The following is a 19141-nucleotide window of genomic DNA, read 5'->3' as shown; positions in this document are numbered from 1 at the left end:
TGAACCCGGACTTCTTGATCCAAAGGCAAACACACCAACCATGAGGCCACTGCGCCTCCAGTACAAAGTATAGAGAGAGGTTAATTCTTTTGGAACCAGCAGCCTCCTTTATGAAGTTATTCATGCCAAGTTCTTTCGTCAGGAGAAACACCATAATTTGATAAAAAAAAAAACCTACCAGCAGTACAATTAATACAGTCACTGATATGCGTTCTAGTGTAGTTAGGCTGGAATGTCCCAATGGGACACAATTCTGGTTCTTCATTCTGTCCCACACAGTATGTCCCTGGGTCACATGGGACTTCTTGTGAGCTAGATGCCCCAGATGGACAGTAATAGCCTGGGTCACATGGTCCAACTGGGGAATCTCGTCCAGGCTGAGAGCAATGGAAACCAGCTGTACAGTTCCAACATTCACTGACATCCTTGTATGCTGAAGATGAGCAAATGACACATAAGTCAATGCAAAGAGCCAGCCAGGTATATTGACACAAATGCATCAATCAACAAGCCTAAAACTGATTAACATTTGACGCTTTATCTTGTTCATTGCTGTAGTGATCAAACTATTAAAAGCCACAGACACACCCAGCCTGCTTAGTAATGTTTAAATAATCTAAGAAGACGTTACATGTAGATAACTCTAGCCAAAACAGACCTGTGTCATTTCCAAATGTTCCAAGAGGGCAGTTCACTGGTTCACCAGTTCCTTCAGGACAATAATGACCAACAGGACAGATATTGGCATCGTCACCTTGATCAGGGGTAGCACTGGTTGCATTACGTCGACAGAAGTAGCCAGCAGCACAATAAAGATTAGGTTGTGGCATTCCTGAAGAAAAATTGTTCCAAGAGACAAATAAAATGTAGTAATTAATTCTAAGAATTTTTATAATTACAATTCCTCTGCAACTTTATTACAAAAGAGGACCATTCTTGCATAAAGTTAATGTTTGCTTCTGACAGTGGGAGGAAACAGACCAAGCAATAACTTCACCTTGTTTTTCATGATAGTCACCCTAACTTAGCCCATTGTGTTGACCAACTTACCTTCAACTGGGCAATACATGCCAGGCCTGCAACTGACACAGTCCTCAATTCTTGTGCGTCTCGTCCTGTTATTATATGTTCCAGGTGGACATGGGAATTGGTTAGGCTCTGATGTTCCATTAGGACAGACATAACCTTGTGGACATGGACGTGATTCATATTCTGAGTTATTTCCTGGGCAGTAATAACCTTCTACACAGGGTGGACACTCTTCAAGCTTTGGGAGGGGGCCGTAGGTCCCTGGAGGACAGGGTAGTGGTGCTTTTGATCCTTCAGGACAATGGTGTGCAATTGGACATATGCCTCCATAACCTGTTTCCCTGCCATCATAGTGTGGACACGAATCATTGCTACTTGCATTGTATGCTGTTATGTTATCTCCAATTGGATCCGCCCTATCAAGACCATAAGCGCACCAATGGCCTGGTGCACAGTCACCTGTGTAGTTAGTTGCATGTTCATACGCACAGTACTTTCCTGGATCACATGCCTTACACTGCGAGACTTTTTCTAATCCCTCCTGATCACCATATGTCCCCCTGGGGCATGCTTTCAAGTCAATGCCAGTGCCATAAGGACAATAGTAGCCTTTTGTACAGTTCTGTGGAACACCAGCTATTTTGCAGAAAAATCCAGCTGGACACAAAGAACATTCCTTAGCATGCGTGGTTTTGGCAAAGCTGTTATTTTGACATGGGATGGGTTCAGATGTCCCTCCTGGACAAAAATGTCCCACTGTGCAGAAATATTGATGTGGATCTTTCACACGGTTGCCACCTGGACAGTAGTACCTATGAAAAAATTGCCATTATCAATTTAGATTTTTCGTTATAACACAACATCAAGCAAATAATTAACAATACAGGAAATCATTCACAAGGGTTATACAATGTATCAATTTCACTCACCAAAACATTTTCAGAACATTAAAAGAAATATTAGTAGATTCAGTATGAAAATTACTACCTCAGCTTTTACAAAGTTACATCATTAGCAAATGTGCCTTATTTGTATTACTGACAGAAACATGACATTATCACGTTAATGCTACAAAAGAGTCAAAGAGCTACACATACTCTAAATTCAACTGAGACATCATCAATCACTTAGGAAAACCGTAAAAAGGATTATAACAAAACTGAGACAAACAAGGAACTAAAGAATACCTTTCTGCACAGGGACCAGTTACTTTTGTCAATCCAACGCCTTGGCAGTAATACCCAGGAGTGCAGTTAAAGCAATCATCAATGGACATCCCTTTAGTGATGTTTCTAAAAGTCCCATTGGGACACAGTTCAGGTTCAAAAGTCCCATTAATGCAATAGGCACCGGCAGGGCATTCAATCCAGTCAGCCCTTGACGCCCCTGAAGAACAGTAATATCCCTCTCTACAGAGTCCTGAAGGCTTCACCAAGTTGAACTCTCCACAATACTTTCCAGCTGTGCAGTTTTGGCACTGTTCAACTGACGACAGTTTGGTCTCATTACTAAAGGTGCCTGGAGGGCACTTCTCAGGTTCTGCTGTACCAACAGGGCAGTAGAACCCAGCAGGACAAGGACCTGCATCTGAGTAGTTGAATGTGCCTGGGGGACATAATGTTGCATTTTCCGAGAAACCTTCTGGAGTAGACACAGATGCACCACTTCGGCAGAAATACCCTGTGATAAAACAATGCTTCTGATCAATGGTTTTAAAAATATGAATGATGACTATGTAGCAATGTTTGTAACATCAGTTGCAATGCTGTAAAGGCCTGTGACCTTCACACCTGAAACCTAATTCTATGAGCATTTCTACAGCTTCTGGAAAGGACACAAGTCCATTACAGGTGAATTAACACCTTGGGTATAAAACCCGGTTGCTGTGGAGAAGGAATGTTCTTGGAAGTTTGAATAGTGAATAGTGAACTGGAAGGATTTTTTTCTACGACTATGGTAATTAAAAACACATTACTCTGTTTAAAAATTTCAGTGCTTCACACATAATTGTAAATGTGACAATAAAGCTGTAGTAAAGACCTTTTCATGATTCCAAAACAACCTCACTCTACGTGCTCCTGGCCAAACTTAATTAGAATCACCACTTCCCCTCAAATAACTCCTCCCTTTTGTGCCTGCTAAGAATTAACTGACCTCCATCACATTGCTTGGTGAATGTGGTCTGCCCAAGTTCATCGCAGTAGTAACCGCCAGGACAGGGACTGCATTCGGTGATGTGAGAGAGACCAGATGCATTGCTGAACGTCCCCAGTGGACAGGGGAATTCATATGCAAAAGTTGTTTTATTAGGACAATAATGCCCTGGAGGACAAGTACTGTTTTGGTAGAAAACAACCGGGGCATAGCGGTTGTCACAGTAAAATCCCTCTGGGCACACCTAAAGGGAAAAGGTTAACCAAAAAGAACGTAAAAGTTATTGTCAAATAAGAAAACATACAATTCGTTGTACATCGAGATCACTATTTGTGCCACATTTTATTTCTTCTATTGTAGTAATAACTGTAGTACTGCTCCTTAAGAGCAGTAGTAATTTCTAATTCCCAAACTACATTTAAATGTAGGTTGGTAGCAGTTTATATCTTCTTTGTCTGTTACATGCAAATCATAATGACATCATGAACACTCCCCTCTCTGGGAAGACTTACCTTACAGGTTGCCTGATTTATATCTTCCTGGTAAAATCCTGACTCACATCGCTGAGGAACTTTTGAACCTCTTGGACAGAAGTGACCTTGAGTACACTCCAGTCCATTTGGATCTTTAACTTTCTGTCCAGGAGGACAGTAATACCCAGCATCGCACTTGTCTGTCGGCTCTGTATTTCCCACACCTTCACAATAATAACCACTTGTGCAGTTAGCACAGTCTTCTACCCTCTCATTTCGGGTGGCATTTGAATAGGTACCCTCTGGACAGCGTACAAATGTGGAGCTTCCAGCTATGCAGTAAGCGCCTGCTGGACACTCACTTCCAGTGATGTTGTCTTTGGGTCTGGGTGTACTTGAGCCTTCAATACAGTAATAACCAGCAGCACAATCATCAGATGGTGCTGATAGAGCTTCACTTCCACAATACTTTCTAGCTGGGCACAGAAGTGGTTGTGAGCTTCCCTCTGGACAGTAGGTTCCATTGAGACACTTTCCACCCTTGGTGACAGGTCTTGCTGCAGTTGTACCTCCACTACAAAAGTATCCGGGATCACAGGGTCCAGTCACATTTGAAAGTCCTTAAATCAAGACATATGAGGTACTCAATACCAGGGCAAGATTTTAGTCCATTGTTGGTTATTTAGCCTATTAGTGCTCATTACTAGTATCGTCATGTTTGATATAGTTATTTTCTCTTGAATTGAATAAAAGTCATGGTCCAGCATAAGACAAAAGTTGTTTGCAGGCACAACAATGTGAGCACTCCAAAATGTTAAATAAAATATTCCAGTGGATCTTAGTTTTTTCCTATGTTAACTAAAATAACTACTGGAATTCCTGAAATTCTGAGGAGGACATCAGTAGGGTAAACTTCCATATCCAAGTACACAAAGACAAGGTCAATGACCAGAGCTTGAACCTTGCTCAAGTCTTCCCATCTACCTTTCCAGGGCAGGAAAAAAAGGTTTCAAAATCTACTTGCCCAGTGGGCCAGTAAATTTCAGTTTTCAGTTGCCCTCACCTAAATATTTACTCGCCGATGTGGCAGCCAGTATGGAAATCAGAAGACAAATGCGAACAAAGTATGTTTGGATTCCTAACTAATCCAAGCTTTCAACCTCATGGTTATCTAATCTTGCAATCTTGAGTTTTGAAATAGTTTCTGAGTGGAAATTATCATTTATCAAGCTGACATTTTTATATAGACTTGCAAGACTACGGAGACTAAATTCACTTGCCCACCGGGCCACTGAACTTTTATTTTCATTACCACTGCAATAATTTATTTTTATTACCACTGCAATATAAACCTCTTGGGCAATCCTGGCACTTTACTTGCCCCAGGCAACTGAACCTGGGGTTTTTCCTGCCCTGCTTCCCAAAATGACCTATTTAGGCTTGATAATAATAACCATTTAGCAATTTATCACTGCAGTTTCAAATAACTAACCAGTTTATTCATGAAGGCAAAATGTTAATTGTCATTTGCATTTATTTCCTAGTACCTACCTGCCTACATTGTACCTCCTGATCTACCTACATGCACCTTCAAATGTTCCTACGTACTGTACCTACCTATGTACATAGTTTATTCAACAAAGCAGGTTGGTACATAGATTTTCATCTGTCAACTGACCTTGTCTATCACAATAAAAACCGGCTGTGCATTGCACACATGCACTGACAGCAGACATTCCTGTCAAGTTGTTGAATGTTCCTGCATCACAAGGATTATCAGTAGCATAGCGTGTCTTTCGTGGACAATAAAAGCCTGCAGGGCACTCCAAAGGAGTTGTACTGTTACCACTGCAATAAAAACCTCTTGGGCAGTCCTGGCATGACCCCTGACCACTTGCATTGTTATATGTCCCTGGATCACATGGCTTAGGCCAAGAAGAGCCTGCAGGACAGTGAAATCCAGGAGGACAGATACCACCATAAGATGCATTAGGTCTTGCCGTGTGGGAACCCTCAAGACAGAAGTAGCCTGCATCACATGGACCAGTTACGGCATCTTGATGTCCAAGCTCACAATAAGAACCAGCAGTGCACTGGGTGCAATCATCCTTTGATTCTAATCTGCCGACATTACCAGGTGCAAACGTTCCAGGTGGACAAGGTGTAGGCTGAGAAACTCCTCTCTCACAGTAAAAACCTCCTTCCAGGCATTCACCGAACCATTTTGGAGTACGACTGTCATCAGGTGGTGTTGATACCTCGGCACCTTTCAAGCAGAAGTAGCCTGCATTGCATGGACCAGTCACATTTGTTAAGGCAGCAGTCCCACAATAGTGTCCCTCCAAACAGTAAGAACACTCACTCTGTGTGGTAAGCCCTGTCCTATTACCAAAAGTGCCTTTAGGGCAAGCCTGTTTTGCACCACTGTTTTCAGAGCCTCTGAGGCAGTAGTACCCTTGAGGGCAAGGTGGAGGGTAGATTGTTCCTCTAAGGCACTCAGTACCAGCACTACACTCTTTACATGTAGCTAGACCCTCAACATCAGCATGAAAACCTAGAAAAAACATAGTGACCAGAGTTAACTTATTCAATTTTTTCATTTCAACAAGATGGCATACAAAGTGTCCTTTTATGAGACCACACCTACAGGTAAGTAAAAGGGAATCTTTTGACATCTTGTAAACAAGGTCATTTGGCACACTGTTTGGGGCTTCTCCTCCAGTAGTTCAAGACAAAATTGAGGGGAGTTTTGGTTCATTGTTCATTTTCAAGTTCTTCAAAATACAAGATGGGAGTATGCACAACATTAGGTCCTCTGGTAATTCCCTCACCAGCAATAAATTCTCCTATGTAATGAACAAAATCAACTTCCCAACAAACAATGGCATTGATGAAAAATGTGGTGGTGCTGTAATCATCTGACATGGTATTATAAAAAAAGATTCAAAAGATAATGAACAATATTCACACCAAACCACAATAGTTTTTCCAACACCAAGAAGGTACCAAATGTAATTGCTGTACCTGGTGCACATTTTTCTGGTTGCTTCCCAGCTTCACAAAAGCTCCCTCTTGGGCAAATCCCACCAGTGGAATCATTGTTGGGTTTTGGTATTTTAGCTCCCCGTGAACAAAAATAACCAGGAGCACAGGGGCCAGAAACCTCAGTTCGTCCTGTACCATTGCAGTAATGGCCAAGATCGCAAAGTGTACAGTCATCTTCAGCCTGGCCACCAGTTACTTTGCTGCAAAACAAAAACAGACCCAATCCATGACTACAGTGTAATGTGTACTGTACTGTTGGCAACTGACACTGTCTAATTTAATTGTTGTCACATTGGTAGATTACAACATGCACCAGTATCACTTGGCACTTTGGCTAGCAAATCCAATCTTGAATGCCTTGAATTAAAATCTCTGTGAAAACCCCTCCCCCTGAAAGTGGTACATGAAAATGAGATGTCAAAAAGAGGTAAAAAACTTTGCTATGAGGGAAACATATCATTTACCTCACTCAAACAGAAATAAAGTTTAAACACGACTTCTTCGCGTGATGATGTTGTTAACACATGATCACACAAGAAATAGCCTATGGCAATCTTTTCATGGAAAAAAAAATTCATCATGTTCTTTCATTTCTGATATTCTTTATGACAATGTTACCCTCAAAGCCTGAAACTTTATAAAGAAGGTCACATGACTACTGGCAACATAAGACTTAACATTAAAATAACTAGAGATGAAGCACAACATAGAAACCAATGAAACTCACCGGTATGTTCCTTCTGGGCACTCTATTTCATGTGTGGTCCCACTAGGACAGAAAGATCCTGCAGAGCACAGCCGGCCCCATTCCAAAACACCAAGCTCAAATGTTGGTGTTGGTCTTGTTGCATTGTAGAAACAAATGTAGCCTGCATCACAAGGCCCTGGTGAGGTAGACAGACAAAATGGTGGTAAGCCCTATAAATTATTATAACATATTTGAAAATTTTATTTGAATATAAGATAAAACAAAAACAAAAAAACAATTATTATTCTACAAATTTCTGATATTCATTTTTCCTCCTTCCAAGATGCTCTTATCTCAAAATTTTTCCACCCTGGTGCAAGACTTGCACAACCATTTGTGGTTGAGACAAACACAAAGAGTGCAAACTGTCCCAGTCTCATGCTTAGTGCATTTAAAAGCCCACTCCTTAAACTGTCACTTACTAGAAGGATCATACATGTATGTAATAAAAAATGTCTTGAGTACCTGTTTTCCTATTTACCAGCTCTCCCCCCCCCCCCCCCCACCCCCACTCTAAAGTGTTAGGAGAGGGACAAAATAATAAATAAGATCTCATACCTGTGGGAACACTCTGTGCAGTTGGATTACAGTATTGGCCGGGAGGACATCCTAAACAGCTTGAGTTGTACACCTGACGAGTGTGGTTGTTAAATGTTCCCTCTGGACATGCAAATTGTCTGTCTGTACCAGGTGGACAGTAAAATCCACGTTCACACTCTTTACCACTGGTCATGTTCTTTGTATCGCAGTAAAATCCTGGTTCACATGGGAGACAGCGACTTTGCTTCTGATGTGGTTGATATGTCCCAGGTAAACAAGGCTGTGGCTCTGAAGATCCCACTGGAGTGAAGTGCCCAGCAGGGGTAATTGTCTGATTGGGTAGGATGGATCCCTCTGGACAGTAATACCCAGCATCGCATGCTCCTTCCGGGGCTGTAAGCTGCTGCTTTGAACAATAGTAGCCAGGATCACACAACTGACAATCCTGGTCACTTGTTCCACCAGTGCTCTTACTGTATGTTCCAATACGACAAGAATCAAATTCAAAGGAACCTGCCACACAAAATGTCCCTTGGGGACATGGTCTCCCTGTAATGCCATCATTGGGTGTTCCAGTGTACGCTCCACCATAACATACATAGCCAGGGTCACACTGGGCTCTTGGAATGGACAGACCCTGTGCATCACAGTACCTATTACACAAGCACAACAACCTTATGAGTTAACTGTAAACCACACTACATTCCTTGCAAAACATTTTGGAGGATAATTTCGCCCAAAAAAGTGTCCGAAAATAGAACTGTCCAACATTTGAACACATCAGAAATTTTAAGCATCTGAAAGATTTACATTACAGTATAAAACGTTTAAATATATGCTAGTTTCTCTTATAGAGTAAACTATGGTTGCATAACGGCTTGATAGAATTGTTACTCTCCCACCGGTGTATCTGTGAAACCTTGAGGGTCCAGTAAAACTATCATTTTCCACAGATGTTGTTTCAGTCTAAAAGATGTTTTGTAGGTGTAAATTTACATTACATTTATGTTTCAGCAAAGAGTCTAAATTTTTGTGCAAAATTGAGATTCAAAGTGTCTGAAAATTAAGCATCCAAAATGAAACTAGGTGATCAGTAACTTTGCCCTAGATTAGCCTACTGATCCTACAGATGAGTAGACCCCAAAAGTCAATTTTGAGCACTGTTGTCCAAAGTTATAGCAGCTTGAAAATAGCACACTTATGCTTTTTTTTCTCTTAAAACCACTACACAGGGCACTTAGAATAACACTCCTTTCGCACAAAGGACAGCAAAACCTGCAGTGTTCGTTGTGGCAAATACTTTGTGCATTACATAAACAAGAAGATCTGTTAGATCTTAAAACCACGCTTTTAAAATTTAACTGTTTTCTTAGCACTACAGTCGCAACGCAGTGCACATTCGAAAGTAATCCTTGATGATTCATTGATTACTGTAGACATCACATCACTTGATCAACACAGACTGTACTATTGCACCATCAGTCGTAGCTGTTGCGAAATCTCCGATGACGTAATAGTGTTAATCTGGAACTTTCTTTGGGATATGTATGGGCATGAAGATACGAACACTATTAACAACAGCTTTCTTTCTTAAAAGTCAAGTTTAAATTTATTTTTTTCCTTGAGTAAAGGGCTAGCAAAGAAGTCACACAAGTCACATTATTCAAGAATTGCATTATCGACGGCTATCTTTAGTACGGTGGTTATTTCCCTACCAATGACGTAATCATTGCATGTCCTGACATGTTCTTTGCTTGGCTTGCAAATATTTCATTTTCCTTCCGATCTATGAACTCGTTGCGATGAAAGAGCCAAAGAATTTACTTCATTTGCCTAAAACCACAAGAAATACTCGCAAACTTGCAAATAAATTGATGACCGTCGCTTCTGGCGAAATAAACTTCCAAAGTAAACACGATCTTATTAGTCACGTAGCGAAAGTGAAAGCTGCAACGTCAACGCATTCCATGGCTGACATAATACCTTTTTTTAGCGTATTTATTATTCCCTTTGAATCCAACGCTTCGATAAAACCAAAAGAAAATATATTTCACCCACAACAAAGGAAACAATATCCGTAAAATTATCCGTGTATTAATGTTTTAACAGCTTCTGGCGGAAAAAACATCACACGTTGCGTGACTCGGAATTTGGCCGAGCCGAGGTCTGCGTCTGGTCACCGACAAAAAAAAAAAAAAATAAACCACGGGTAAACCTAGAACCGCGCTCCGCCCATGGCCGCGTGGTTAAATACTAAGAATTATTTTGTCTAAACCATACACATCCTTACCAGCCAGGTGTACATGCAGTACAGTTCTCAAGGTAATAAGCCCCACTGCCATTATTGAATGTTCCCAGAGGACATGGTTGAGGGTCGCCTGACCCAGGTGGACAGTAGTGACCAGTTGTACAAACAGTGGGTGTCTTAGATCCGATTGGACAATAATTTCCTATAATGCACTCTTTACAATCCTCAACAAACCGCCCTCTTGTCTCATCGAGGAATGTTCCCTTGGGGCAGGGTTCCTGTATTGGTCCATAGGAGCCAATACGCAAGCTTGAGACTCCATCTGTGATGTTTGTTGGGCAGTAGAAGCCTTGATCACAGTCACCAGTCTCATGGACGGATTGTTCAAGACAGTATTTTCCAGCCGTACACATCGCACAGTCATATACACTCTTTCCACTGCTGTTTGGGTTGAATGTACCAACAGGACATGGAATTTCTACAGGGTGACCTAGAGTGAAGAAAAAATTAGAAAAAATAGTAGGACTGACATTTATTTAACTTTTGAATTTGGATACTTCAATGTACATGTACCACTGTAAATGACTTGTTTGCAGAGTTGCTGTTACCCCTAAATGAGATGCCAGTCCATTACTAGTAAGCCCACTAGAATTTAGTTAGGTTTCATGAACAATCCTGCCTGCATCCATCTGTGTACTGGCTAATCTAGCTCAAGGGAGGCTCTTAGACTGCATCAAAACCATGTGAGGACCCTGACAGAACCTCTTTAACCAACACATTAATTATTAATTTTTGTCCCCCGATCTCAACAACAGAACAATGTCAGGAACATTCACATTGGTCACATCTTGAAGCACTTTTAAAAGCCTCTGCCTTTGTGTCCAGGTTAAGATGTTTTTGTTTTTGCCTCACTGATTGTCAGACAGTTCTCATAATGCTTGGAATTAAGTAGTTCATCAAGATATTTTTCAGTTCTTTTGTTTATGACAACCTGATCCATTTGATAGTGTGTTCACAATATAAGGAGAAGCCAGATGTTGATCATTTTTCACAACTGAAGTAACATATACATGTACCTGTAGTTAGATCACATGTGAATCACTCACCTTCTGGACAATAGTGTGCCTGTCTGCAATCAGTTGCTTCACTGACATTTGACAATCCTGCCTGACAGTACAGACCAGCAGGACACAGTTTGGTGGCATTCATCTCTGCTTCGGTTGTGGTCTCACTGTCGCAATACCGCCCAGCCAAGCATGTCTGGCACACTGACTGCCCAGGATTTGTGTATTTCCCTTTGCCACAAGGTTCTGGTGTGACAGTGCCATTGAGACAAAAGTGTCCTGCGAGACAGGGAAGGCAGTCACCTTTACCTTTAGCGGGTATTCCAACAACCTCACCACTTGTCGCATTGAAACCAAAAGGCATGTAGGTTCCTACAAAAGGAATATTCATGTCAGTTTTAAAAAAACATTTATTAATAGTAATGGTTTGCATGTCAGTAGTTCATAAAGTGTGATCAACTGTGTGAGGATAGCCTTGAGAATAACTGCTCTTGGTGACTGACATTTCAACAAGGTGAGTATTTAGTGAATGTGAAATTAGTAATAGCAATTGGACTGAGTGGAGTACAATTCAGGGAGAAATCACGCAAGTAATTTGAAAATGAGACGAGCACAAAGTGCGAGGCCAGTTTGATATTATGAGCACAATTACTCCCTGAATTGTAAGACACGAGGTCCAATTACTAATTAATTGTATCTATGACAAATTTTGGAATTGAACATGTCATTTGAAAACTTCTTTTGAGCAAACAAGTTTGAAGTGCTTTTCATAAGTTTTAAAAACTTTTGGAAACATTGAGAAAGAAGCCATTAACACAGATGTAATTGATGTGTGAATGGTGTAGGTATCTAGTTACAGGTATTCAAAGTTCAAATTGGATACCTGTAATTGGACACCCGCATGATCAAGAATTTTGTTATAGATACAATTAATGATATTATAGGTCTGGTCTGTTGGCCTTGTTTGACCACTTTTGATGTGATAAGAAACATGGTCAGTTCTAGTAAGTTTCTATCTGTCTTCTTTTAGTCCAATTAAGTTGTTCTGTTTGAAGCCTGTTTATTGTGGTTAATAAGTGACTTGTTATTCTCGTTACACAGACAACAGTTATGTTCTGAGCTACCCTCACTTGCCATGTGTGATCACACTATACAAACTACATTTATTATTGAAAAAATTGGATTCTGAGCATTGAACATTGCCAAAATAGCTTATTAAGGCACTTTCAACAGTTTCTGTTGGGACCACAGATTCAACCTAAACCAAATTTAGATAATTTGGTTATAGAGCTCCACTTCATTAAACATGTTTTGGCTAATGTGGGGCTAGGAAAAACATGACTACTGAAGGCCATCATCAATAGCCAACACCTACATGTAGGCTGAGTCTGTTATCACAGAATTTAATAATAGAACTTTAATTAATATGTCTTTTCCTTTGACGTATTACGGTTGACCCTGTTGGCCACATTACTTAAAGTGCTAAATATATTTGCCATATAAGTGCACTTATTTTTAATGATAAAATTTCACCTAGTTATCAGAGTGAACTATTCTTAGCTCCAACACCTTTGAGGCATGACCATGCTCATTACGCATATAGGAAATACAGAGACCCTTAACTAACCTATGGAACACTGCATAGGTTGAACTGTTGCCTTTTCACAGAAATGGCCCTGAGTGCAGTTAAGACATTCATCAACTCTGGCTTTAGCATAATCAGGATTGTATGTGCCATTAGGACATGGAAACTGCTCTGCCACATGAGTGCCGCTTGGACAGTAATACCCTGGAGGACAGTCACCTCTGGGTTCTGGTTCTCCACCTGGACAGTACTTTCTTTCAGGACAGATGTCACATTGGGAGGCATCAAACAAGTCAGAGCTATTTGAGTAAGTTCCAGGAGGGCAAGGAAACTTTGTTGGTGCTCCTGTCCCTGTTATATAACATGAAACAAAACCAAACCATGTTATCAGTTCGGTAAGCTTGCCACAGCTAATTTTGAGGGATTTAATTAATATGCTAAATAATACAGTTTGATCATGACATTTGGGCAATACTGTGTCTTAGCTGGTATTAGAATTGAACAAGGCCTCTGATGCTTTAAATAAGAATGGATCAACTAGGAAGTGAAAACAGAGTACAGATCAAAAAAACTGGAAAAGATTGAAGTGCTCTACAAACTTGACAACTAAATCACAAAAACATGTGTAACAAAGGATGCCTTTAATAATAATCAGCTACCCTTGAAATAGGAAAGTTACAACTAAACACACTACCAGGCAATAAACAAATAAACAGTCAAACAAATATTTAGCTTCATTTTACATCAATATATTAGCTAGTTCCCGCCCAGGTAATTAACCTTTCACATCACACTCCTTGTATCATGCACAAACTTCATAACACACCTGCTGGACAGAAGTGTCCTTGGCGACAAACTTGCCAAGTGTTGTTGTTGTTTAGGCCAGTACCCCAGCTGCATGACTTTCCTTGTGGGCAGATCAGACATTCCTCTGCAACAGTCAGACCTGCTTTGTCCCCAAATGTTCCTGGAGGACATGGAAACTGATGACCAGCCACTGTGCCATTTGGACAGTAATAGCCTTCATAACAGAATAATGTGGCATTGACCTGCCCTGCCTGAGGACAAAAGTAACCTGCAGTGCATGGAATACAGTTTAGCAGGTGGCCCACATTCCAATCTGGATTGTACGTACCCGGTGGGCATGGAATAGGTGTAACTGTAGGTTCAGTCAAAGAACCATCAGGACAGTATGACCCAGGAGGGCACGCTTTACACTCTGTGTAATTTGTCAGTCCAAAGACATCATTGTAAAATCCAGCATGACAAGCAAATTGTGTCCTTGAACCAGTGCCACTGGGACAATAGTACCCGGGAGGACACAAAGTGGGTTGAGTTGAACCAGCCTCGCAGTAGTTTCCAGGAGTGCAAGGCAAACAAGCTACAGCTCTAGCCGTCTGGTTAACATCTGGGTTGTATGTGCCAGCAGGACAAGGGAATTGATTAGGGAATTTTGTTCCAGTGGGGCAGTAATGGCCTGCTGGACAAACAAATGTGTCAAAACTGACCGTGCCGCTGTCTTGACAATAGTAACCCATAGGGCATGCCTTGCAGGCTTCCTGAGATTGGGACCCATTAAAACCGTTATATGTTCCTGGTGGGCATGGGAAAAATGTTCGGCCATCACACCAGCCACCTTGTAGGCACACATCTAGAAAAGACAAACATATAAAAAAAAGTTTTGAATGGCTGCAACTGTGATTACAACTACAAGATGCAAATCCCAGAGTACCCACACATATTTATTCCTTATGAAATAGAAACATGTATTGTGTTTCTGTTGAGTATAAAAACACAAATGGAAGTTTGGGAGAGCTTTTTCGAGTCCTCCCAAACTTTTATGAGTGTTTCCATATCTCAAGAGAAACACGGAGAATATGTTTTCTATTTCTATCAGAAAATTCAGCGACAAAAAAGTAAACAACTTGTTTAATTTGATCACCAAAATGTAAATTCTCTCTGCTCACACCATAATTATGTCAGCAGCTCATGCTAGTTCTGCAATTGAATCAAGTTAATCAGTGCATGTATTTTCTTTTGGGTATTTTCAAATTGCCCTCAGTGGCTTTGTCACAGCAGACAAAAGGAATATTTCTATCCTCCAAAATTCACTTGTAACTATAGCAAGCTGTGTAATAGCATGTACTTGATAAAGTATGTTAACTTGCCTTCAGGTGGGCTATCAGTGGTTGACCCTTCTTTACATCTAAATCCCCTTTTGCAAGGTAAACATTGTATCCAGCCAATGTTGGAATAATACCCTGGAGGACATGGCTCAGGAGCTGAAAGATACAAGCATACAGTAGTTCAATAATTATTACTGCAATAATTATTGTTTTTTGAACTTCTGAACAGACTCTTTTAACATAAGCAGGGGAAGTTATCACTTTCTCAGAATTAAGATTGATCTTACATGCTGGATCAGCGCATTGCTTGCCAGCCTCACACAACTTGCAGTCTTCTGCATTTCTCTCACTAAAGTATCCTGGTGGGCAAATAGTGGGTCCCTCTGTGATGGATGGGCACTTGCTGCCTGGGAGGCAGAGGGTACACTTGATCTGAGCCCCTAATGAATATGTTCCATTTGGACACAGATTCCTGCATGGAAAAATGTTAAGTAACGCAGTTGAGAATAGTAAACACATTATTTGTTCACAAATAAAATTTTATGCAACAATTGAGCCATGTATTTACATAATGATTTTACCCATTGCGTGAGGAGAGGTTGGGAGCTAATGGTACCGAGGAAAATGTTTTGAATTTTGAATCTGCAATGATGTGCACTAATAATGTAGTATTCACGAATCTTTGTATAATGGATGTCTGTTTGTGATTTCACTGACACGCAAACCTTTTTATCGACCCGCCTCCTCCCCAACCCCTGCCTCTTTCTAGTACATGGCGATGTTAGTGTTGTAGTGGTTCATTGCCCTAAATTTGCAGGCAATACATATTTAATGATTACTTGTATTGATATTTCCACTTGGTTTTTTCTGGGTTTAATAAACTGGCTATGTGTAATAATTTTCACATAGCCAGTTTACTCCATGGCGTGTTTGTATTGCCTTTATGAATGGAGCTCAGCACATATTTCATTTTGGCTAATTTCATTCTTGCAATTCTGCTCGGGGAGATTGAAGCAAGCCTGCAAATAACAGTCGGTCATCGGACAATTGTCCGGTGAATTTGAGGTTTTGACAGGTGAAAGCTTAACCTGGTTGGGCACTCTGACTGGGCATTTCTGCTAAAATGAAAAATATTTTAACTGGAAATTTGTGGCCGAATATGGGACAAGTTATTTTGTTATACTGTCACACAATACCAAGCAAAAAAGCTTAATTTTGTTATCGGTTTTGTTTTTATTCCAATTCTAAGAATTCTATCACGCACAGTGCGTCGTCTCAAATGCTATAATTATGTCGAATTGTAAACACATCACATCAGCGCCACTATCCCTGCATGTTAATTCACACATTTTGCGGGGGCGTTGTGAAAGATCGTGAAGCCCCATTTAGTTTGAATTACATTCATCTGAAAAACTACTAAAAACTGAGGTCTTATGTACAGTGTAATTACTCGTTGTTTGTTGCTACCAAGTGTTGTGGAATTAATTCTCAGTCGTAATACATTGACCTGATTATAACAGTATGGAAATTGAATACACGGCCCAAATACTCATGTTTTGTTTATCTGAATGCAACTGCTTTCAAAAACTTTAAAACCTCTAAAACGTAACCAAATGTTTTTCTAGTCCGTATGATCAAAAATCAGTTTAATTCTTAACTCTTATAGTTTTTTTTACGTCTGTCAGTGTGGTTGAAATATAGTTTCCGTACCACAGAATTGTTTTTGTGAAAAGCGTGAATGTACAGATTAGTTACGCTTTATAGTCACGACCACCTCCAATTCCACTTTTTAAATAATTATGCAAATTTTTTATTCAATTGACCCCAAAAATATCCAGAGGAAACTTGCTTTCAGAAAAAGTCGAAGAATTCATTTCAGCCAATTTTCAAGTCTCTGAATCTCCACGTGGGAGATTGTTTTATCGCTTTTCCCGTTTTCCTTAGACGTCTTGGGAAACTTGTTACATTGGAAACACTTGTGTGACTAGGGGTATAAACGTTTGTAAATTTGTCAATTTTCAACAGGTACAATAATACCAGAAGTAATGTAAAGGTCCCCTTGCTGGTGCTAGTAGCGATTTTACACTCAGTTGACTTATAAGCTTTTCGAAATTACAACCAATATTTTGACGAAGACTCTACACTAAAATACCAAAATGTCTCAAATGTCTCTTTTTAATTTCTAACGACAAACAATTTTTTTTTGTCCAACCAGACTGGCTTTTTGTTAGGTCAAAACTGGTCCTTGCCCTGACAAATGGCCTGCCTATAGACAAAAATTATTTGCAGGCTTGTTGAAGCATAAAAACTCTTTCTTTACTAGCACTGAGGTTCCAACTTTTGGAGCACATTAACTTTCCTCTGGGTATAATTTGTCAACTGAGAGTGGGAGAACCTTACAATCATGTAATAATATTGTGGGTGACCAACTGACTGACTAATAAAGGACAGACAGGCAGATGAATAACACTGCAAAACAATACATTTTGAAAGTGTGTAACATCTGAAATACAATTTAATTTTTTCACACCTGACAGCCTGATCTTGAAATGGACACTCATAACCAGGGGGGCACATTTCACAAGATGACGCATTTCCAGTTGAGTAATAACCAAGGTCACAAGGAATTTCTTGCCTGGCATCTGTATAAGGACAATAGCTAACAAAAAAAAATTTTTACTGTCAAAATATTGTTCTGTTTTGTTCTGTTAAGGTACTGTGTATATTGATTAAAGATTAGCTAAATCTTCCACATGTCAATCCCAGAAAATGGGCCATAACTTGTAGTGTCAGTGACATATTTCAAAGAAGAATCACATTGTGATAATACATTGTTCGTGGCTAGCCAAGGGACTCTTCAGAGACCTTTCTGCTTGGCAAACTCGCTGAGCATCATGCTCAAAGTCCCATTCTCTAACGAAATGATGCCAGCAATCTTGCCTTATATCGCATAAGGATTCCCGACCACACAGATTCACAAGTGAAAATTGACAATAAAAGTTGACAGTTACATTGTTCATGGCTAGCCTGACGCAACGCTTTTGTTTTGTCCCGGCAAAGGGACTCTTCAGACTGCATCAGGCTACACATGAACAATGTATTATCACAAGTAACTGTAAACGTTTATCATCAAAGATCACATTATTATTTTTTTCTACTTACACATGTGTTACCTCACATACATGTTAGTGATATAGACACCATATAAATAATTATAACCTATAGCTATGGATTTAAGTCTCAACAGCCACTGTTGAACCATTTTTTGTTCCTGTTCTTTTGAGGTTTGACAGTATTTTGAACAAAATATGGCAACTTATGACTTTGGATTTCCTCAGGTGGGCATTAATCCAATAAGGGATAAATCAAGTTCTTCTTTAAACTGTATAACTTAGTAACTTAAAAAGTAATTCACTAACTTAAATTATTACATGACTTTAAGTTAGTTCAGAGGGCTAACAACAAAAATTAAGCAATCAGACTGCTCCATTGCCAGTTCAATATTCTCTAAGTACTGGACAGGGTACTGTGCCGAATGATCTTGCAAGATTACTCTTGAAGATTTTTGGGTAGTTTCAGTCGTGTTATAAATCTCTTATGAACCAAGCTTGCTTGGGGCCATATTGGGAAAATACCGGCAGCCAGTCCTTTTTGTACTGACCTCGCTATGCTTGGTCCGTACTGTCAAGACTTCGGGCCAATATTCTCCCAGTATGGCCCTTGTGTGTGTGAGGCTCGGTGGCCTCATGGTTAATTGCGCTCGTCCCTGGATTGAGCAGCCCGGGTTTGAGCCCTGGTCGGGGACACTGTGTTGTGTTCTTGGGCAAGACACTTAACTCTCACATTGCCTCTCTCCACCCAGGAGTATAAATGGGTACTGGTGAATTGTTGGGGAAACCTAACAAATTGCAGGGCAGTGACCTGTGATGGACTAGCATCCTGTCCAGGGGGAGTAGAAATACTACTAGCCGCTTCATGCTACAGAAACCGGGATAAGCTCCGGCAACTATGAGCCAGTCGGCTCCAAGGCTTCACTTTATGGCCCTTGTGCTTGGTTTATAAGATATATGTATCAATGCAGCTGATGCATGATTAGTTAACAAAACAGAAAACCCTTAGGCTAACACTT

General features: G+C 40.3%; 1 protein-coding gene across 2 annotated transcripts in view; it reads right to left on the bottom strand.

Annotated features, from left to right (window-relative positions):
* The window catches only part of LOC145492875 (uncharacterized), a 65510-nt gene that overhangs the window by 38936 nt on the left and 7433 nt on the right, over nt 1-19141 (bottom strand). For both annotated transcript variants that reach the window (XM_081472252.1, XM_081472253.1), the window contains exons 11-27: nt 17543-17671; nt 15300-15484; nt 15055-15168; nt 13713-14537; nt 12929-13237; nt 11344-11673; nt 10280-10727; nt 8008-8642; nt 7429-7585; nt 6681-6901; nt 5335-6210; nt 3696-4276; nt 3184-3427; nt 2217-2709; nt 1051-1841; nt 659-832; nt 179-433 (exon numbers count right to left, since the gene is read on the bottom strand). In XM_081472252.1, coding sequence (XP_081328378.1) covers nt 179-433; nt 659-832; nt 1051-1841; nt 2217-2709; nt 3184-3427; nt 3696-4276; nt 5335-6210; nt 6681-6901; nt 7429-7585; nt 8008-8642; nt 10280-10727; nt 11344-11673; nt 12929-13237; nt 13713-14537; nt 15055-15168; nt 15300-15484; nt 17543-17671 — 6767 coding nt within the window. The remainder of the gene's footprint in view (nt 1-178; nt 434-658; nt 833-1050; nt 1842-2216; nt 2710-3183; nt 3428-3695; nt 4277-5334; nt 6211-6680; nt 6902-7428; nt 7586-8007; nt 8643-10279; nt 10728-11343; nt 11674-12928; nt 13238-13712; nt 14538-15054; nt 15169-15299; nt 15485-17542; nt 17672-19141) is intronic.

This window comes from Orbicella franksi, chromosome 7 (genome assembly GCF_964199315.1).
Source record: "Orbicella franksi chromosome 7, jaOrbFran1.1, whole genome shotgun sequence".
NCBI classification, from domain to species: Eukaryota; Metazoa; Cnidaria; class Anthozoa; order Scleractinia; family Merulinidae; genus Orbicella; species Orbicella franksi.
This window is presented reverse-complemented; position numbering and strand designations above follow the sequence as displayed.